Here is a 23,416-nt window from a genome sequence, read left to right on the forward strand (position 1 = left end):
GGGTAGGAAGGGAAACCAAAACATGTACTCAGCATGATTTTGAAGCTTGGTATATTGCCACAGAAAAAAATGCGATAAACTATATTATTGAGACTATTTTATGCCACTAAGATAATGACCCAAAAGCAGCGTAATCCCAGTGAACACTCATTGAACTAATTGAAATCTTATTTTATTACTATAGCAAAGAAAATGTACACATAATATTGAGCCCCAACATATATGTAGCATATGTTTGTGCATGATGGTGGACTCAACACTAGACAAAGTTACATAGTGCCCCTTTAATACTGGAAGTTCAAACCAGCTTGTGTACATCGATGCTCAACAGTTCAACACTCTCCTTTTTTGCACGTCATGGGTATTTTAAGTATTTTTTTCAATCATATAATGAACTTTTCACACGGTAGAATACTCCACTCTCTCATTTGTTCCAACTGCGCAATATTATGCAGTAGTATTATGTAATGGGTCAACACAAGTATGCAGTGGCACCATAGTGAGATAACTTTAAAAACATAGCCTTGTTTTAATGAGGAAAAGTTCATAAAGTGTTGAGTTCTTGTAAATATCTGCATTAGGATTAAATTCCTATGTCAATGATAAGGCTCTCAAGCTTGCTTCCTGTTTACTTTCCACTGCAGACGGGCTCTATAAGCCCCATTACCCTAGGGTGTCAGCCGGTTGTCCCCTGTCCCAGATCTGGATAGGGGGAGAGGGCAGAGAGGAGGAGGACGAGGAGGACAAGGGGGAGAAGGGGTGTAGTGCAAGAAACAGTCCCAGATTATTCAATGACAGCGACATGGAACATTAGACTCAAAATAGAGTCAACTTCAGATGCACCAGCTCAATGCTCTTATATGAAGATGTCTGTTTATATGAATGGTTGGTAATGAACTTCCAATCATGGCAATGCTACTACAATTGAACTTGCAGTGACACCACACTGGGAGGGTCTGCATTTATGTCCACGGAGGAGTGTTCAGCAGTTACCACGGTGACACAATGCCCACATTAGCAAAGGCCAAAAAAGTTTTAAGATTGTCTGAAAACTCAAAGAAAGCCTATGATCAATATGAGCATTCATAATCCTGTTTAGGTGCTTTCAACAATAAAGGTGAGAGTGATTAACTGAAAAACTGTTGGCTAATACTAGAGACTGCAGTGTTATTTTAGAGGGACTTGTTTAACTGCACAAACCAGCTCACTTATTGTAGTTCAGTTCTTTAAGTCAGTTCTTTATGGTTAGATGGTGTTACAATAAAGCTTAGATAAAAGTATAACTTGAGTGACAGAGCTTCAGACAGAGCAGTGCCTCTAGTTAGCTTCATCCCCTATGGAATGTTTAGGACATCAGCGAGTAAATGCTTCTGTTGCCACTATTATGCTTTCTATTCTCTGGTAGCTCAGTCCCATGTCTGGGGCATACTCTTATTGTGTCATTTGGCAAGACACTTGCCCTTACCACCTATGTATGGTTGGTAGGTGGAGGTGCAGTAGATTATCACTACTAATATTGCAACTACTACTTCTTCTGTTATTGCAGCCGCTATACTAATACCTTTATGGAAGCTGAATAATTCTAACCATGCTAGTCCCACCATGTGAAAATATTGAACATTTAACTTCCAAAATATCAATGGCCTTTAGAAGATCATACATAACTTGTACTTGTAAAAGTCCACCATCTGCTTGTCTCCATGGAGAGGTTATTGCTTTGCTTAGAGTGTTCCATGGTATGGTATGAAACATCTATATTTTGCACTTATTCAAGATATTTTTATTGCACTAAAATACTCTCCACACTCTCCACAGATCTGACCTGTAACTTGGCCTGCTTGTCTCCATAGAGATGGATACATCATACTGTGGAACGTTCCAGGCAAAGCAATAACATCTCCATGGAGACAAGTGGCAGACCCTCCTCCATAAAATTTACAAAGTGCTCCTATAATGAATTACTGCTATTATTAGGCCTACCAACTTCATCATCAAGTTAAATGAGTTTCGGATGTGCATATTTGGGCAGAGGACAAAGTTGTTTTGGCGAGTTACATATCAACACAGTTAAGGCGTCGGAAACAGTTTGGTTATTAATGATCGCCCTGCCCTGGCAACACAGAGCACAAGCATCTGCGGTGGCAAGAGGAGCCATGGGAATGCTCCTGTCTGGATAAGATAGCCAGAATAATCAGTTAACACAATATTTAGATCTGATTTTGACTGTGTGTTTACATGCACAAGAGAAAACACCTAGTTACATGTGTTGGTTAATTACTGGATCTGTTAGAGTAACTGTTATCATTATAAATAAAGTACAGTGACTGGCTGTGTTCACATGCACACAAAAATCTGATTAATGTCTAATTTCTAAATGACATGCAATCATTTTAAAGCTCCAAAAAGTTAAAATAACACTTTTATACTTTGACTTTGATTTCTGTCTTTCCACCACATTTTCCTTGTCAAATCTTGCACAGGTGTGAACGCTCAGAAAGATTATTCACATCAGATGTAACTGATTCTGTGACATTTCAGTAATCTGATAACTGCAGAAATTAGCTTTGAGTAACTTTATTTATACCTACAGGTAGAATTGGTTTGCAGTTGGAGTTGGCTTCAATGCATAAGTCTCACAACAAACAAACATACACATAAAGTCATAGTTCATAGTAAACAGTGTTGATGAAAACATGATAAAACAATAAAAAGACTCCAAGACTAAAGCATTACACATAACAAGAGTATCACATATAAACACTCAGATAATGATCAGATTTTCAGTTTGCATGTAAGTATAGCCACTGTGGTAGAGCTAGAGTTGTTTTGGCACTGTGTTGTAGAAGTACACCGGGGGACAGGCATTAGCGATCGGGACGGCCTGGCTGGCGTGGCTGGGGATTGTGCAATACTATTTGCAAACAACACTTGCGCTTGTGTTATTTTTACTCTCCGTGACGTTGAGAGGAGAGGGGAGCTGCAGAAACAGTGGTCTAAAATTAGGCAGAGGTCTAAACCATTCAAAATGTGCTACCGGGTGCTACCTCAGCGACTGGCCACCCTTCTGTCCGGGACACAAGAGCTGCTGCAAAATAACAGCTGTGTGCATGTCGCGGGATAGGACTATAGGCTTGGGACATGGGGACTTAAGGTTTCTGGATGATTTATGATAATGTTCCCACTATAGGCACGCACACCACACACAATACAAAACAACAGGACAATGACACTATGTTATTGTTGAATGAACTGGAGTTGCATTATTGACCACAAGCTGTCAGTAAGTGCATTATGTAATCTATTTTTCCACTTGTTGACATCAAAGAACTTTTAAGTTTAACTTAAATTGTGCTATAAGGTCAAGCTCTGTTAAAGGTTCACTGTGAAACATTTCTGGTGGAGGGCCTGCTACCTGCTTGTCTCCATGGAGATGTTATTGCATTGTCTGGAATGTTCTACAGTATGGCATTAATCTTAACTATCCTGCATTTGCTTAACAGTTGTTTTTGTTGCTTAGAAATGCCTTGAAAAACATGCATTCTTACTGTGAGCAGGATTGCCTCTCCGCAGATCTGATCTACAACTTGACCTAGTAGTGTCACCTTTGTCTCAGTGGAGATCAAGTTTAATGCCATGCTGTGGAACATTCCAGACAGAGCAATAACATAAGATCAGCCTTTAACATCTCCAAAAGACATCCATCTGAAAAGTTTTGGATTTGCACAATACCTTTGTAAATAAAGGAGACATATAGCTCTTTTATTTATCACAATTAAACAAAACATTTAGATAATTTCATTTTTAACCATGCCAATAGTTAACTAGTTTGCAGTTAATAGATATTAAAAGATCTGCATTGTGGTCCCTAACCTTTCTAGCTCATTTGTTGAAAAACTTTTGAATGTAAAAATATGACCCACAATATTTCATTGGCATCTGGTTTCGTAGGAATTCAAATGGGCCCATTGACTTTACCACTGTTTTATTTAAGCCTCTGGTCGGCCCATTATTTTCAAAGTGTCAATGTCGAGGAATGTCTTTTGGAATACCATCATGTTATTGTGGTCTGAGCAGTTAAAAATTATGATTGTCAAACTGGCACCCTACTGTACAGCCCGTATTGTTTCTGACAATATTGACTTGGGTTAGTACTGATATAAGGATAATACAACTTAGCCATTTATTTTATTATTCTGTGGCAATAATATAGTGGTTCTGTCATCACTGTCTTTATCTTGGAAGCACTTAAGCACATAGTCAGTGGTTTCTTGGCTAAAACTTTACGGTATTGCACACTTGTTGCATATTTAACAATGAAACCAAACTTGGTGACATTTAATTACATTCTAATTCAAACCAAATCACTGAATACATATACACTGATTGCTAAATGCACTTAAAACATGAAAAACAAAACCAGTTCATTTTAAATCACTAGCTTTGGTTCAAAAATATTCCTCACTTAGCTAGTGCAGTCTCAGCAACTAGCATGTTAACGTGTACTTCCAGCTTTTTAGATAGTGAGATGCTTTCTAATTAGATGCAGACAGTACACAGTGGACATATTTTGACCTCAAGAGCTGCTTATAAAATCTATTTGTACTGGGTCGAGACTTTGCTCAAATACTTGGGAAACAAATCTGGTACAGGCCCTTTAATTGCATGCTATGTCAAGTCACTGGAAACATGTACTTATGATTTAATTGTTTGTAAATAGTGAACGATACGATGATGATTACAATCCCTGTACATTTAACTGTTCCTAATTAACAGAAATTAATTGCTCATGTCCCTAATCTGTTCATTTAATGTCTTCTAACACATATGTTTTCATTTGTTTGTATTGTGTCTACACTGGTACATTGTCATTGCATTATTTGTGTGCATTTCGTGTCCATATGTTTGTGTAATTTGGCCTTCCCGCTCCGCCAGCTGGTTGATTGTCCCCTGTCTGCTCTGCTGGTAATGAGAAGCACTAGACAATAGACTACAGCTTCTCCCGGGAGTGCCGCCCCCTGATTGGCCAAGCCCTCTGCACACCCGCCCTATTTTCACCCAAACCCCGCCCAGTTACCCCCTTCTCCCTCTCTCCTCCACTCCTCTGCTGCCTCCCTCCTCCTATACCTCCTTACCACCTACCTTCCTCTTGCTTGTTTTCTACCCAACTTGCATGCGAGCCAAAACACTCCCCGAGCCCAGTTCAGAAGGAGCAGCTAGGACCCTCGTTAGCTCTAACATTTAGCCCATAGACGAGCTAGAAGACGCTACGCCTGGCTGTAGCTAATGCTCTTCTCCTAGCTGTGGGAACCTTCCAGTGGATCTATCAATGACTTCTTTGTTTGGTTTGTTGCAGAGTGCCCCTTCATTCACTCCCCTGGACAAATCCTCCGATCTGCCATAGTAAGTGATTTTTTTCTTAATTTTTTTCTTAACATTTTCACATTGTACTCCACATGTCTAGCTTCCCGCCTACAGCTATGGACCCCCTATTTCCTGAGGACCTTGTGTTAATATTGGAAAAGCCAGCTGTATAATGTGTTCCATGTTTCTAGGCATTTTTATGTTGTTTTTAAGGGGGTGGGTATCGCGAGCCTGTGTGCAAATGCTATTTGGTCTTGTTATTTAAAGCGGTAACCTGGCTGTCACAGGGGCATGTGGGGATGACTGACAATAGCACAGTGGCTGCAAAACTGTTACCTGTTTTGAATGGGCAGACAGGATACCGGACTACATGGACAGGACTAAACCAGGACTGAACCGGGACTAAACCTAGGCTAGATCAGGACTACTACCAGGTGTAAAACAGAAATAAATAGCATTATAAGTATTACAATCAGAATAAGCCAGAGTTCATTCTAAACCAGGACTAGACCAGGACTAAACCAAATATGAAAAGGGACTATACCAGGACTAGTCCAGGTGATCATGTGTAAACAATGAATAAATAGGTCTAATCTATTCTGCAATTAAATGGGCAGGACTAAAAAGAGGGACTGATAGAGGACTAAACTAGGTCTTCATGGGACCTAACCAGGACTAGACCAGGACTAGACCATGACTTGACCACGACTCAACCAGAAACAAACCAATGTTGTATCGGGACTAGACTAATCAAATCAAATTATGTCTAAAACAGAACTTTGTATACTAAGACTTAAAGGTGCAGATTATCATAATATTGATAATATTGATAAGAATGCTGCAAAAAGAACTGATTGAAAATGGAAATTGAAAAATACTAAAAAAAAAAAAAAAAAAAAAATATATATATATATATATATATATATATATATATATATATATATATATATATATATATATTCAAATAAAATATAATTTCTGCACTTTTGCAGGTCTCTACTAACACAAAGACATGGTTTTGCAGATTTCTGTTGCATTCACATAGCTTCTTCTGAATATCAAATAAGATATTCATGAGAGATATTCATTTTTGTCAATATTGCCCACCTCAATTAAGACTAAGAAATAACACATATAACACAGGACTGTATTAAACCAGTGCTATTTGTGGACTAAAGACATTCTAAACCAGGTCTGCACTGTTCCTCTGAATGTAGCCACAGATATCTCATATATGCAGCCTCAGTAATACAAGAATAGGATGTAGTGAACCATGCTTAGTCCTTTAGCGCCTTTGATCTTGTTGTTTGGGCTGACGAGATTTACTTCCTCTATTTTTGTTTGTGTAATAAAATGTGAGGAATTTAGGAACAAGCCCCGGTGCCTGTTGTAATCCTGAGCCAGTGAAAACAAACCTTTGCCTCCATTCTTCAAGTTTCCATTTGCTGCTAACATTATGTCACCCAGACCTAAAGATCACCTCAACTTCAACTTATAGTAGTGGAAAGAGGAGCTAGTTGGGGAAAAGTAAAGAAAACTGCTGTAATAGTAGCAGTAGTAGTAGTAGCAACAGTAGTAGAAGTAGTTGCAGTAGTAGAGAAGATTCAGTTGTAGGAATGGTTGTAGTGGTAGTAGTACTAGGTAAATGTCCTCAACATCTTTAATACAGGGACTCACCATCAGTCAAACCAGGACTAAACCAGGTCTAACCAGGACTAACCCTGGATTAAATCAGGACTAAACCAATTATAGACCACCAAAGTTACTTGTACATTTTATACAACTAAGATAAGAAGACATGTATTGTATTTGTCTATGGGATAAGCATGGGCCCCCAAAATAGGACTAAACATATATTTTTTTAATCAAATATATCAACGTAAGAATATGTAATGATAAGTACTTCTTAGCTACATGATAGCGAGATTGTCTTGCTTTTTCCAATAGGACTGGGCACTGTGTCTTTTCCATTCCTTCACAGCCCCAGTGCCTTGGTAGAGGTCTCCAAGGCACTCCACATGCTCTTGATTACCCAGCTTTGTTTTTGCTATTTTGTTTATTTTTATTCCTCAACGGCCTTTTCTTTTCTCACAGCTCTTTAAAGGAGAACCATAGCAGCCTTAAAGCTCCAGCCCTGTGGCATATTTGTGTTAATTTTAGAGGGAGAGGTGGTTTGTGATGAAGGAAGCTGATGGCCTGTTTTCAAAGGAAACCTCAAGTCATAAATGGACTTCCCTCAAAGACACACATGTCAGGAGCAGGATGTCTTTCCCTTTGCTTGTTTTTTTTTTTTCCTGTTTTCGTTCATTTAGGCCCTTTAGATATATTGTATAAGCAGCACTTGAGGTCAGAATAAGTCTGCTGTGTGATGTCTGCGTTTAATTAAAAAGCATTTTATTGCCATCAGGAAGTATGTGTTAGCATGCCAGTTGTTGTTAGCTTTACCGCCATTGCAAAGCTCTATTCTAAGAGTTGTGAAACGTTCTTATAAGCTTATCGTGGTGAATCATTAGGATGCTCTGAATGCTTAAGGGAAGTGAGGAATAGTTTTGGACCACTGCAAACCACTTACAATGAGCTAGTTCTGTTTTTGATGCTTTTAAGACCGTAAAAATCAGGTACAGCGCCTTTAAGATGGGTATAAAATTATAATGTTACAAAAATCAGAGTGAATGAAAAGGATCAGGAATAAGTATAAACTTGTAATGTCTGCCCCCTGTGCTGTGTTCAGATGAGAGGCTTCATGGGACATTATTTGACACCACAATCCAAAACAGATGTGGACTTATCAGAGCAGGGCGTCCCAGTAGCCACTTCCTCCTTGGTTATTATTATTATATGGAAATGTGTAGATAAAACAGCCACTAGAATACAGTATAATTGAATTTAAGATATTGGAAACACATGCTGTATGTTTTTGTTGCTGGACTTTCAAAGTAATTCACAGCTCGGACAAAATCCCTTAAGGGTAAAAAAAAGTTTGTACTTGGGGAATTATGTTATTTTGAGATTTTGGGATCTAAAGATAAGATTGTGTTTGAATAATATTGAGTTTACATTATTCTGGTGGACTTCCTTGTTGCATAATCAGATAAAAGTGTGCCAGATAAAAGAAACCATTTTGTATTAGTCCCAAGCCCTCATAAATGAAGCTTGTCTAATGTAATGTTTACTGTAGTGTACTGTAATTCTGTGTACTTTTTATTACTTGTAATTAAATAAATACAAGACAGATAAGTCTAATGCGGAACATTCCAGACAAAACAATAACATCTCCAATAACAAGCAGGTAGCATACCTCCCACCAGAAATGTTACAAGTGCAACATAATTGTGCATAACCGGTACAATGATCATAAACTTGTGACTGTGCCTAAGACAACCTTGAAGATTTACTTGAATAAGGAAATTCCATTTCAGATACAGTTGATACAGATTTTCCCAAATCTGTATGAAATGTATCCAAGTAGAACAAAAAAATGTGTTAAACATATTACTTTAAAGAGGGATATTGTGCAAAATTGACTTTTTAGAGCTTTCTACCATGTTATAACATTGTTCCCTCATCAAAAAAATACCTGAAGAGGTTTTAGATGTCACTCATGCATGTTTGAGTAATCTAGCGATCTCTCACAGGTACTATTCAAACCCTCCTTATAGTTAGCAGTACGATTATGTCTAATGCTCAGCCCACAAGCCTCCTGCACTGCATTTTTTTATAAATATACAAAAGCATGATACAAACCCATACACCGCAACTTCAAAAACCTGTTGCGATGTGCAGCACTTTCATTAGCCGCATGCACGCAGACTGTAATGTGATAGTGTTTACTTATAAAACATGTTCTCGGTGTATATAGCATTTTCAAAACAATAAAAAGTAACATAGTGATCTAAACATGTTATGGTTAGCAGTTAATACCCCATAGAATTGTAATACTTCCTCTTTAAGTTGTGTGTAGTTGCTATGTTATGGTTGTAGTAACATTCATCACATTTGTATTATGCAACTTCCTGCCTCTGGTTGTAACTCCTGTTCAGTCCACTTTACGCTCCTCATTGATTTCTTTGGCCATGCTTCTGTTTGTTCTTTAACTATAATTTCCCTCCCCTCCCTTTGCAGTCAGCAGTTCCCATCACTTTTTCCAGTCCTATGAATAAGCTCCTTGTTGAGGCTGAGATGGTCACAGTAATGGACCTGCAGCTCGTGAAACCTGGTACACCCATACGCTACAATAGTAAATCACATTTGCTTCCTGCTCTATATGGGGTCAGGGGTGGAAAAGTATTCAAGTAAGCGTGTGGTACTAAACTTCATTATTAGTACAGGTTGAAAGAAGCGATATGGACTCAACTAAAAGCATGTATTCTTAAGTGTTCTGGGAGTAACATCGGATTTATTGCTGTAATCCATGAGACTATTTTCCAACAAACAAACCATGAAAAAGGAAAATCATGGTATATTCTTAACATAAAGTTTTTGTCACTTACAGACTTTCTCTCAGTGTGTTTTGGTTAAGTAGCCAAAAGTTGTACTTAATTAAGAGTACTGTTTCTGCAATAAAAATATTACTCAAGTAAGAGTTAAACGTGTGATTGATTAATCTTAAAAAGTGCAAAGAAAATATATTTTTAACAAAGTTAAAAAAAAATTTAAAATGTGTAAAAACTAAATAAATAAATAAAAATGAACAGAACCAGTACACACTGCAATTACCTGCTAATAAATATATGCATTCTGAAGTATAGGAAATGAGATATTGCTATTATCAAAACTAGATACTTTTTTGAACAAGAATTGATACTAAATAATCACCTTAAAAGGACAAAATTTGACCTTTGCTGAACAGTATTAGAATGATCTTGTTTTAATATTCACTTTTATAAAATTTTAGAAAATATATTTTAAGTCTAGCTCATCATTAATTTAATTTGGAAATGTAATGTTTTTATTGAACAAAAACTTTAACATAATTTTGTACAATTTCTTCCAAAAGCCAGTCCAGTAAATGTTAACAGTATAGATATAATTCATCCCTAGCGTCTCTCTCAGGTGAGCATCAAACATTTGCATAGCTGTTTGGGTCCGTCAGACCCCCTCTGTCAGTTTAACAGTTTAGTTTATCCATAAAAATAGATGACCACATGAAAGAGGCTGAGGGGTACAGGTGCACGTCACTCCAAGTGGGAATTCTGTCTCCAATATTTATAGTCCCTGTCTCACTGGCCTCCCAGGAATGCCCAGATATGTGCAGTAGCTTTAGCCTTACCTCAGCCTACAAAACCTTCTCAAACTTGTGCTCCTCCTGTGTTGGATTATGGAGTCCATGCTGCAGGGAAAGTTGGCCCACTTTGGTCTAATTTAGATCAGATGTTTGTGCTACTTAATTGGCTGTGCTTCCAGATTAGGGTGGTTAAGTGTAAGGGGCAGACTAAAAGAAAGCATGCAGAATGTTGGAATGATGGATAGTTTTGCATCCTTGCCATAGCAATTGACAATTCAAAACTAAATGTTATATCTCTCGAATAGTGAATAGTCCTCAAAATGTCTTCCCAAATAACATATATATTAATATCAGTGTCATTTTGGATCGTGAACTGTCTAGGATTCACTGTATTAGATTCATTGTCATATGTGGTGCATTTTAAACAGATTCTGTAATTATTAAGTTTCATAATAGACTTCTATGACTTCACCATTGGCCTATTTATATTCCAGAGCCACTAATGTCACAGGGTCACAGAGCCTGACCTGTGGTTGTGCAATGAACGGAAGCACTCAGCCACAATGAGAGCATAATTTAGCAAATTACTCCATAAACCGAGTCTTTATTTCAATGTATTGTTTTGACTTTTAAGAGATTTGATAGTTACGACAGCTTTGAAACATGATGAGGTGATGATTTACTACAAGGTTCAGTGTACAACTGTTCATAGGTTGCTCAGTTGGTATAAATGTTTTCCTTTTGTATGTGCAATGGACAGAAACCAGAGGGGCAGCAAATGCAAAAGGCAACAATCTGATAGAATGAACAAGGGCAGACGTGGTCCCTGTGGTGACTGATGTTCCTAATACTGTGCCTGGTTAGCATAATTTCTGCACAGTATAAATTTGCAGTCCTATGTACTCTTGTTTGAGCCCAGTTTCGTCTGCTTGTAGACTTGGTTTGGTTCTATAGTCCTGGTTTAGTTCTGGTCTTGTCCAGGTTAAGTTCCAGGTTGAGTCACACTTTCATCCCAATTTTAATTTTGAATGCACTAAACCGTAGGATTACAACAAGACCTAGTTAGTGCCAAATGGGGACAAAACGAGGACTTGATACTCTTTAACAACATCCTTTAACAGGCTCCATGTGACCTCCCATTATCCCATTGTTCTGCCCCTGTGCATTGTAACCCATTAGCCTTATAATGAAGTGTTTAATTATGTGTCTACGTTCCTGTGTCTAGTTCCTCCAGCAAATCCGGCCTGAGCGAGGTGGAGCAGGACCGTGGCTCATCCCCCACGGAGCCGGGAGCCCCAGAATGCGACCGCCATGTTTACAAGAGCGTTTTGGAGGGGGGCGACATCCCACTGCAGGGTCTACGCGCCCTGAACAAGAGGCACCCAAGCTCCTCCTCCTCTAAAGGTACCAATTATAACTCAATATTCTACTGGGTGTAATGTGTGTAGGAGTGGTTCCCCAACTTTGTCCAGGTCATTAAAACTCCCAATACATTGTCCAAATATCATTGAAAAATGGGTTAAATGTAGAGGACAAATTAAAATAATATAATGTACTTTATCCTAACAAAACATCCTTCCTCCTACTGTGTGCTCGCTATAAGAGGCAGATGAGTTGCTATGAAAGCCAAACTTATTACAAACATTTTAGACTTCATGTGCCATCTTTACTCCTGACTAGTACATATAGACTGAAGTCAAGATCTATAAGCATGTCTTTAATATGGGAACACAAGTTATAAACTGACCAAATTGAGCCAAAACCAGGGAAAGACTAAAATTCAATCCAAAATTCTAGCATACAGAAGCAATCTAGAGCTAAACTTGGTGTAAAACGAGACTAAACTAGGACTATACTTGGTTAAATCCTGGTATAATCCCTCTTTTCAAGGTTTGTTCTGGTTTAAACCAAGACTGAATAAAAACAATACTTGAACTGCACAAACCTGTAATTTTTAGTTTTTAATTTTCAAAAACTTTAACCGCTCCTTACAACCACAACAAAGAGCCTGTTTACCACTAAACTATATGTGGGACTCAACTTTAAAATTGTCAATTTGAAACCCAAGTTTTGTGTATTCTGGTATTGTAAGACCACATTACCCTGTTTTATTGAAAAGATTACCTATTTTTATAAGCTACATTGTGTTGTAAATGTTCGGCCCTTGCACCTCAGTTTGGGAACCACCTGTGTGTATTGTGCTGAATGGAGGTTACACAGTTCATGGTGCGTTGTCTTCCTGATGAGACACAGACCCAGACGCACATGTTTCCCTTTATCTTTATGTTCAAATCCATGTGTTTACTTTGCTCCCAAGCGTCACTGCATTGACCAATCACATCGCAGCATTCACCTCCCTAATGGGGCCATCACATTATAGGCATGTTCGTGAATTTAGTGCAAGTAGCCCACTATATCATATGCTCAATATACTGGCTCTTATTTCAAGCAGAAAAAAGCAAGTTCCTTATTTTGCAGTGGCGTATACAAGTAATGCAACTGTATAACATTTACTTTATTTTGAAAGGAGCGCAGCTTATCTATCTGTATAGCTTATTATTTTCCATGTACTTTTCTAAGAAGTTTAACAAGATAAACAATTATAATCATTTACAATTATAACACTATAATTCACTATGTAATTTTTCTGATGTGGGTCCACCACCAATTTGTCTCCATGGAGATATTATTGCTTAGCCTGGAAAGTTCCACATTATGGCACCAAACTCATCCATCTGACATTTATTCAATTACGTGTTTTGTTTTTTTAATTGGCAAAAATAACTTGAAAATATGCATTCCTACTGTGAACACGGTCACCTCTTCACATATATGACCTGTAACTTGGCCTGGTGCCTCCAACTGCTTGTCTCCATGGTCATAGAAGTTTAATGTCATACTGTGGAACATTCCAGGCAAAGTAATAATATCTGATGGAGAGAAGCAGGTTGCAGATGATTCACCAGAAAAGTTGCAGTGGACTTTTAAGACAGGCCATGTAATACCTTTAGGGCAGTTTTAGGACAAAATATTACAAACTGTACTCACTAAATAAATTGGTTTCCAGTTTAGAGAGCAAGAGGGCTCCATGTTAAACATGTATCATAAAAGTTTTTAGACACTATCCAATTGCTTTCCCAAATATGTTGCTTGGATACATGCATGTGTTGCATCATATTGTAAACCCATGGCAAAAATGACAGAATGTTCTCATTAGCCTTATTTTTGTTGCCAAACCACACACTTTCTAAAATAAAACTTGCACTAGATTTATTAATATCAAGCTTTGTACCATTTAGCGGTAACTCTTTAATAACAACACGTATTCTTACCTTAGTTAAAGTATTAGCAGATCTATGAACAAAGACTTTATTAAGCATGATTCAGGCTTATTAACTGCTTAATTAATAACCGTAACTCTAACCTTAACCCCCTAATTAAGTAGTTGCTTAGCCTGAATCATTCTTAAAAACGGTGTGCATTATGAATTAAGTCTTTGTTAGTGTAATAAATCAAATACGGTATAGGTATTCACTTATCTACCACTAACATATTTCTAAATAATGTCTGTATGCTGTTAGCTGTAGAACTACCACTACATGACATCACAAGGTAGAACAGAGCATTTTGAGCTTTGGAGATGTAGACAAATAATTAAATATTACTTAAACATAATTGTAATTGAAACAAAACATAACTCCAGGTATGTTTTGATGAGGTAACAACATTATAACATGCAGTCAATTTCTGTGTAATATAGCATTAGCATATATACAGTTAATTTGTTATACGGTGCCATTTTGAAGGCATTGAAAAAATACCATTTGTTTTGAATTGTTAATAGCTGTGGCTACAGACCTAACCTTTCCTCACTCTCAAGCCCATGGATTTGCAGTATGTTTTCATTGATTTGAATTGGGGGTCCTCTGCTTTGGAAAACACATGGTAGACTCTGGGTGGTCTCGTTAAGTCCATGGAAGTTAACCTCTTCAAACTTCAATCACTCACACCGCCAGTATCCAGGCAGGCTCAGGGCGTTAGTCCGGGATCGGAGAGGTAAAGAAGGAGAGGGGGAGAGACGGCGTTAGGGAAGGGAGAGAGAGGGGGCAGAGATATGTAGTGATGGAGAGAAAAATAAATAAACAAATGGAAGACAGAGAGAGAGAGAGAGAGATATGAAGGAAGGAAAGAGAGAAGAAGGGAGGGAAGGGAGAGTAAGGGAAAGAGAGCAGGGAATGAGAGATGGTGAGAGAGAAAGGGGGAGAGATAGAGAGAGGGCAAGAGAGGTGAGTTAGAGAGATAGTGACAAAGAAGGATAGCGGTGAGAGGAAGGGAGATAGGAGAGAAAGAGAGAGAAAAGAGAAAGAGTTAGGGAGAATAGAAAGAGGGATGAGGGGAGGGAGTGAGAAAGAGCATAAAATTAAGAAGGTTGGAAGAGAAAGGGAGAGTGTGACATAGTATGGGGGGTGTGAGAGGAAACTAGATAGTGAGAGAGAGGGAGGGAGCGATAGAAGAGAAGAAGAGAATGGGGGAGAAAGGGGTAATGAGAAAGTGAGAGTGAGAAAGAAAGAGAAAGAGATATTAGGGAGAATGTATAAGAGGAAGAGTGATAAAAGAGCAAAAAAGGGAAGGAGAGGGTGACAGAGAAGGAGAGAGGAGAAAGACATATATAATGAGAGAAAGAGGTTTAGAGGTGAGAGTGACAGAGAATGGGCTGGTGGACAAAGTGAGAGAGAGATGGGGACAGAGAGAGTGGGGGTAAGAGAAAGGAAGAAGGAAGGGAGAAAGGAGATAGGGAGAGTGTGAGGGGGGCAAGGATGAGTGTAGGTGGATCCAGAAAACACGAGATGTCCCCTCTTGGCATGAGGTAAACAGGGGGACTTGGAGGTGGGCAGAAATGAGGAAGTCAGCTGTTAGGTGAGAGAGAGAGGGGGGAGTGAGAAAGAGGGAGAGAGAGAGAGAGGACACATGAGGCACGTCTGGTCCAAAGTGACGTCAAACAACACGTCAATGACAAGAGAAACTGGCAGCACAGAAATAAATAAAAGTTGTTTACTCAGTGGACTTTAAAACCTCAAAGCAGCTGTTTATGATTTATGCTTTTAAATGATGATATAATGTTCGTCTATAAACTCCTATAGCACTGCAAATATTAATCATCATTTTTATGAATTTGCAGTTTTTCTTTGTTTGTTGATTGTTAACATGAGTTATGCTCCGATTTCCAAACAGCTCCATTGCTGCCTCTTTTAGATTAGATTTTAAAATTACTTTGGGCTTGGCAAAGTGCATTCAGATTCTTTGCAATTTGTGACTTAACTTGACAAATTACAGTAAATTTCACCAGTTACGACACACTTTTACATATATTTTAAGTATTATGGCAGTATAGTATTTAAAATGTACTTTATCATTACAAAATATGTAGACAGACATAAACAGCAATGCATATTTTAAATTAAAGATGTACTATGTAACTTTTCTGGCATGAGGTCTACTTTGCCTGGAATGTTCCATAGTGTGGCATAAAACTTATCTATCTTGCTTTTGATTTCAGATGCTTTTATTGCACAAAGATACAATGAAAAACATGTAGTCCTACTATAAGCCAGTCACTTCTCCACAGACCTGACCTGTAACTTGGCCTGGTGGCATCACCTGCTTATTTCCATGGTAATGAGAAGTTAATGCCATACTACAAAACAATAACATCTCACAAGTAGGTGACGTACCTTTCACCAGAAATGTTTCATAGTGTACCTTTAAATTGGATTAAACAGTATCTTAAAGTCACCTGTTTTTTGTTTTTTTATAATATTCTTCCCGACATTCAAAAGGTCCACCGTAGGAGCTAATTCTGATCCCCAAACTGTATCATGCTTCAGTCTTGTGCTCAGTATAAATGTCCTCTCTGTTTTTTGGAGCGCGGACATCTTGAGGGCTTTTCAGTAGCTACAGTTGTAACACTTTTAGCGCCACATGTCTTTGGTGTGAATCTGATCAAATGAATGAATGTGTTTAGTGCAAATGTATTGGACAGATGGTGCATCACAGTGTGAACAGTCTTCAGCCCATCTGTACTGTTATCACACATCAATGGAGCCAGGAAGACATGCTATTTTTTAATAAAGCTTTTAGATATTTGTGATTTAGTATGCAAATGAACAGAGCAGAGATTTTCACAAAGTTCAAGTCTAGTAGCACCATTTTCTGAAGTGCCATTTTAAATTAACTAAAATGTTTTCCTCAATGAAAACACTCAAATCAAAGAAAATAATAGGATGAAATTAGGGAAAATGTTGTATGGACTGAACCAAGACTAAACCAGGACCAACCATTTCAGATCCAAACCAAGTCTTATTGAAGTTTAGGGCAAGGCAGGACTAGACCAGGACTAAACCAGGACTAAACCAATACTACATCAGAACTAAACCAGGATTAGAACTAGGGCTGAACCTGTACTACACCAGGGTTAAACCAGTACCACACCAGGACCAAAAACCAGGACCAAAAACCAGGACTGAATCAAAACTAAACCAAGACTAAACCAGGACTAAACCAGGACTAAACCAGGACTAAACCAGGACTAAACCAGGACTAAACCAGGACTAAACCAGGACTAAACCAGGACTAAACAAGACTAAACCAAGACTTAACCAAGAATAAACTAAGACTAAACTAAGACTAAACTAGGACTAAACTAGGACTAAACTAGGACTAAACCAGGACTAAACTGTGACTAAACTGTGACTAAACCGTGACTAAACCGTGACTAAACCGTGACTAAACCAAGACTAAACCAAGACTAAACCAAGACTAAACCAGGAATGCTTTAGTCCTGGTTTAGCCTGGTTTACTTCTAGTTTAGTCTCAATTTTAATGTGTGCAAATGTGAATGCTCCGTAAACCAGATGTAAACCAGGACTTAACTAGGATTAAACCAGGTCTAAACCAGGGTCAAGCAAGGACTTTACCAGGACTATACCAGGTCACAGATGAGAACCTAGCGGGGTCTATTTTCCTTTACCTCATCGAAGAGTATCAGCTGCCCTGCCTTATATCATAACCTGTATTATGTCTTTCTATATATGGAATACATTCAATAGTGAGTGGAGGAGGTTAGAGGAGGTCACTAGGAGCCACGAGGAACTAGTTTATCCCTGAAATTAAATTTAAAAATCAAAAACAGGAAGAAAAAAAAACAAACCTTTATTGTGGTATTTGAAAGGATATTGCAGTCCAAGATTTTTAATGTTTATTTTATAATACTTTGCTCTTTTAACCCTTACCTGCTTCTTGTGTCTTGAGGTCTGATGGGGACAGATCAATAATTCAAACTGCAGCATTTCCCATATGTTGACTTCTACCCTACACCAGAACAGTTTCATTTATTTATATGTAACCCAGCCCTTGTGTAATACGACTTTGAACGTATTTGCCATCATAATTATCACATTTTATTCTTTGCAAAGTTATACATGAGTTAAACACCTAAATATTTAGTGAATTTAAATTTACATTTTACACATGCCGGTGCCTATTTATATATTTTTTATTTGTTTTTGTGTAAAATTTGCCTTGCGTCAATATAGATATATTGTATAAGGAGCACTTGAGGTCAAAATAAGCTTGCATTTAACTTTGCCTAAAAAAAAAAGTAAAACATTTTAGTGTCTGAAAATCAGAAAGTGTACAGTTAGCATGCAAGTTGTAGCATTTAGGATCTGTTTGTCACATTTTAAAACAAACCTTATACATACAACCTTTTAAATATGGATCCTATCACTGTATCTGTATTTTACTTATTGTATTATCAATTAGATTACATTTTTAGGACACATGTAGTTAATAGCACTGGTTAGCACTCTTACCTCATTGTAAGAAGGTCCCAGGTTAGATTACAGGCTGGGCACTGGGAGTTTGCATGTTCTCCTTGTGTCTGTGTAGATCTCCTGTGGGTGCTATGGTTTCCATCGCAACAAAAGACAAGCACAGGACCCTTTGTCATTAAACAGAGTATAAAATGGCATTAGAAGTTCTATGTTTTGCCATATTAATTTTGCATAATAGTTTTGTAACTGTTTACTTGTATTTGTACTTTAGCCTATATTGTTCAAACTCAGCTTTTCCATTCAAAGTTTGTGGGTGTAACTCTTGCTTTTTATAGCCATATCTGCCGTGACCCAGCGTAAATAAACCACTGCACATCTGTAATGATTTAAGCAGATGTTTGGATCACTCATAATTTCCCATGACTTGGAGACAGAGGACATGTTGCAAATACATTAATGCCTCACTAAGAATGTAGCTGGAGCAAGCTCTGAACATAAAACCTCAGAATGAAATTTTAAAAAGAAATGTTCAACGCCAAACTGCATTATATCAACTTAATTCATGAAGGGTTTGGGTCAAGAAGGGTTTATATTGTCTATGATGATACACAGCATGTTGTCTAGACATCTTGGACAGTATGTGTAAAACAAGACACACTAGAAACATAAAAAAATCTAAAAAAAACCCCAGACCACACTATAAATGATTGATTATAGCGCGTGCAATTCAATTCTGCTGTACTGGCACTGTGTTCATGTCATATCATGCATTAAAGCTGCACTATGTAACTTTTTATAGAGGGTACACTACTTGCTTTGTCATGTCAGTCTGGCTTGTAACTTGTACTTGTCTTCATGGAGATGGATAAGTTTAAAGCTTCACTGTGGAACATTCACGGTAAAGGAATAACTTAATGGAGATAGCAGATGATTATTGAACCTCCACCAGAAGAGTTGCATAGTGCACCTTTAATTAGTGTATAGTTTAACATTGGCTATGACAGTTAAAAAAAACATAAACTTAACTTGAAAACTAATTGGCAGGGATGATGTGGGTTGGAGCTTATGCCAACTGCTGCACAAAACAATACACAACACATTTAAGTCTTATTTTCTCAGTGATTTATTTCCTCAAAATAGAAAATGCATAATAGTAACAACTTGGGTTTGTTGCATAGGATTTTATGTTTTGTTTTCCATTTTGCTGGCCCATATTGCCTTGAATTGAGCTTGTATTTATATTAGAATAAACATTAACAAACCATGACTTTTTCATATCGATTAACATTATTTTAACCCTGTAATACCATGCTCGTCACACCATTATTACTTGATGTTTTGGCTGCATCAAGTCCCCTGCTTCCTCATTACTTTTGATACAAACTTCTTTGACTTTAAACTGTGCTTGTTTTTGTGTGTTAAGCTATAAACCATTGTAATCTAATATGTGTTTTATTCTGTTGTCCTGCATGCTTACCAGTGGATTATAAAGGTGGGATTGGCTGTTTAATTTCACCCTCCTCATCAATAAATAGTCGCTCGGTTAATGGCCTTGCTAACCAGTGTAAGAACAAGAACAAGCCACTGTCTGCTGCCAAAGTCTGTATCCCACAGATCCTTCCATCTAAATTCAAGCCCAAGACACTGCCCTCTGGTGGTGAAAGTGAAGAGTGCAGTAACATTGACAGCAGGACTCGAATTGTAAGACATCCCAAAGCCCATAGCTGTGAAGACATCTACACAGGGCCATGCGATTGCAATGGGGCAAGAGATTTTGACAACGGCTGTAGTACTGATTTGGTGGATGGGTTGAGGAATGCGCTGCCCCCTGCTGTTAGAAAAAGCGCAGCTGAGTTTTCTAGCCTATATCGAACCATGCATAACATCCAGAGGCCCTGCTCCGTGGGATGTAGTCCTCATGGTAGCGTGCGTAGCTTAGCCTCCCTTTTTGAGAAGTCCCAAACAGATGGGGGTCAAAGGTCAGAGGGGTGCATTCCTCGCCAGGCAGTGTCTACCAGGGTCAGTGAGTTTGAAATGATAATTCAAAGGACTGGATCCCAAGCGCCCATTCGCTCTTCATCAATGCCAACTTTAAATTCATCTACCCACAATCGCAACCATAATGATTTCATGTCTACCGCTGTGTCAGCTGAGTCCTTATTGGTCACAACCCCGAATGAAAGTCTGAATAAGACAGATGCCCCGCCAGGAACGGAACAAGCTGAATCGCCAATGAGTGAAGCGACAGAGGAAGAGGACATGGTATCTCCGGTTATAGTGGAAGACAAAATCAGGCCAGAATCTCCTAAACAAATCGAACCAAAAGTCATTTTAAGTAAAAGCTCCCCAGATGTGTCTTTAGATAAAACAATTGAATCCAAATTATTTTTAAGCCCCCATAACCACCACCAACAACATCTCCTCCACCACCTTAACCATCAGCACCTCAAACCATCAAAATGTAAAGGTTCCTGTCCCGCTTCATACACAAGATTCACTACAATCCTCCGACACGAACGCCAACAAGCCCAACAAGAACGCGCCCCTTCTACTACTAATACTACTCCAACTGAGAGAAAAACCACCTTACCTGGCAACCTCTTCCTCATGAGCCCTGCCCCTTTTCGTCTTCGCAAAAACAATCAAACCAGAAAGACGTTATTGGCGACAAAAGTGACCGCAACAAACCTGTGCCAAGAGTTGAGACCTAATATTCCGCAGCGACTTTCTTCTCTGGAAGTCCTTGGGCGTTTGAGCAACGGGGAAAACTTGGATAACGGTTTGGACGCCAATGGGAATCTACTGACAGGTCCTATATGCATAATTTCATCTTTTTCCTCTGAACATGAGCGTCATCTTGTGGTCACTCATCTCGTTTTGGACTGATTTCACCCTGTGTGCGCCTCCTCCTCTCTTAAAGGGACGTCGCTGCTCCCTCCATCTTTAGCCTGTCTGTGCCTGCTGTGTTGAACTGAAAGCAAAAATCTCATCTCATCTGTGTGCTAGTCTTTGGCTGAGGTGGGTAGCCAAAAATTGTACTCAAATAAGAGAAACAATACTTCAAAATAGTATTACTCAAGAAAAAGTGTAAAGCACTAGTCCAAAAAACTACTAAAGTAAGAGTAAAAAAGTAGTTGGGAAAACTACGACCTAAGTAAAACTACTAATTAAAGAGTAACTGAACATTAAATTTGATTTCATATTATAAATGAATGTAATTGGAGGGATAAAAATTTTTAGACAATGCAAAAAATGAGAGAAACTAAAGTGGAAAGAGTAATCAATACTTTTACTCAAGTAAGAGTATTGTTACTTCATTAAAAATATTACTCAAGCAGGAATAAAACATATGCTGCTGGAAAAGTACTCTGAAAAGTTACTCCAGTAAATGTAACTGAGTAAAAGTAACTAGTACTGAGTACTACCCACCTCTGGTCTTAGGTTTGTAGTTTTTGTAGTTTTTTTGGTCTTGCTGTTGCTGCCATCATTTCTGTGACTATTGGAGGTTCAAGTGTTTGGTAATGTATAATTCACTGGTGACATCAGGTTTGGGTGTATGCAAGAACCACGCCTGCTTAAGCATTACGCCACAGATAAATATGAAAGTACATCATCAGAAATCTGCCAAATTGAATTAACTTTTTATCTAATGTAATAAAACTTACATTTTAATAAGTAAATTATTAGTTGTCAGTCTCTTAAAGGTGCACTGTGTAACATTTTGAACCATTGTTAACAAAGCTTACACATTATAACAGTTTAATCAGTATAATCTATATAACAAAGCATGATCTTCTAAAAATTGTATTAATCCACAAACTCCAGCTATTTTAAACCAAATTGCAGAAAACTGTTAATTTGAATCAAGATTACACGTGCTCTTTTTTTTTTTTCGACTACAAAAAATGTCATAACGCAGAAGGAATGTTTCACAATATGGCATTAAATCTATATATTTTTCTTTTTTTTCAATTATAGGTGTTTATTCCTTAGACAGTACAAAAAAGACATGCATTCTTACTGTGATCAGACTCGCCTTTGCACTGATCTGACTTGTAACTTCATCTGGTAGTGTCACCTGATTGCCTCCGTGGAAATAGATAAAAGTTTAAAGCCATACTGTCGAACATTCCAAGCAAATTAATAGTATCTCCTTTCCAAACAAGTATGTAGCAGACCCACCCCCAAAGTTACGTAATGCACCTTTAGTTCAACCAGACAACCAAAAACTTTTTCAAACGAGGTCAAAACTTTCTGAAAGATCTATACTAAAAACTATTATAAAGCCATAACTTCTTCAAAAATACCCCAGCATGCATCTGTAATGTCTAAGCAGGCTAAACACCAAACCACATTTTGCATACTGTTCTTCTCAATCTGATGTCTGGCCCTGTTCCCTTTTTGTTGAGTTATTTATTTATTTCCCACCCTCCATCTCCCCTCCCCTTTGCTTTGTTTGAACCTCAGGAACGTTTTGATTTCCTTGACGTAAGCGTTGGTTTGTTACAGCGAATGCTTTTTCATGTTTTCTGGGACACAGACATGAAACATTGTCGTAGGAAAAGGGGGATTTTGTGAACTACATTTCAATAAGTGAAAGTCTCATTGAATGCTTTGTAGATGTAGAAATTTCATTTTCTTTTCATAAACACACATTGTACCATTATTTCTGTGCATGTTGGAATACATTTTAGCATTTTGATGTGTGTGGTTTTTTTTAGTGAAATGATCAAAGCATGCGTCAATGTAGATACTGGTTTGGTCCATAGAGGTAGTTAGAGGTAATTTGTAGCATGTTTTGTGAGGTTACACGATAATGAATCTAAAATATATGTATTTTTATTTTCTTGCAGACTCGTCTCCAGCTCACAGTGAGAACCAGGACGATGTTTTACGGAAGAAACAGGGCGACAAAGAGGTGGGTTTTTAATCATAGAATGTTACTGCATTTTAGACAGCTTGTTTCTGTGTTTTGTCTTTTTGATTATTGTTATTATTG

At 38.0% G+C, this 23,416-nt stretch overlaps 1 protein-coding gene across 8 annotated transcripts in view; it reads left to right on the forward strand.

The window, feature by feature from the left end:
* LOC117382106 (sorbin and SH3 domain-containing protein 1) overlaps positions 1-23,416 on the forward strand; it is an 85,922-nt gene that overhangs the window by 46,772 nt on the left and 15,734 nt on the right. For all 8 annotated transcript variants that reach the window (XM_055227053.1, XM_055227055.1, XM_055227058.1 and 5 more), the window contains 3 exons: positions 5,354-5,400; positions 11,811-11,989; positions 23,271-23,335. In XM_055227053.1, the coding sequence (XP_055083028.1) occupies positions 5,354-5,400; positions 11,811-11,989; positions 23,271-23,335 (291 nt within the window). The remainder of the gene's footprint in view (positions 1-5,353; positions 5,401-11,810; positions 11,990-23,270; positions 23,336-23,416) is intronic.

Source organism: Periophthalmus magnuspinnatus, chromosome 15, assembly GCF_009829125.3.
Source record: "Periophthalmus magnuspinnatus isolate fPerMag1 chromosome 15, fPerMag1.2.pri, whole genome shotgun sequence".
NCBI lineage: Eukaryota > Metazoa > Chordata > Actinopteri > Gobiiformes > Gobiidae > Periophthalmus > Periophthalmus magnuspinnatus.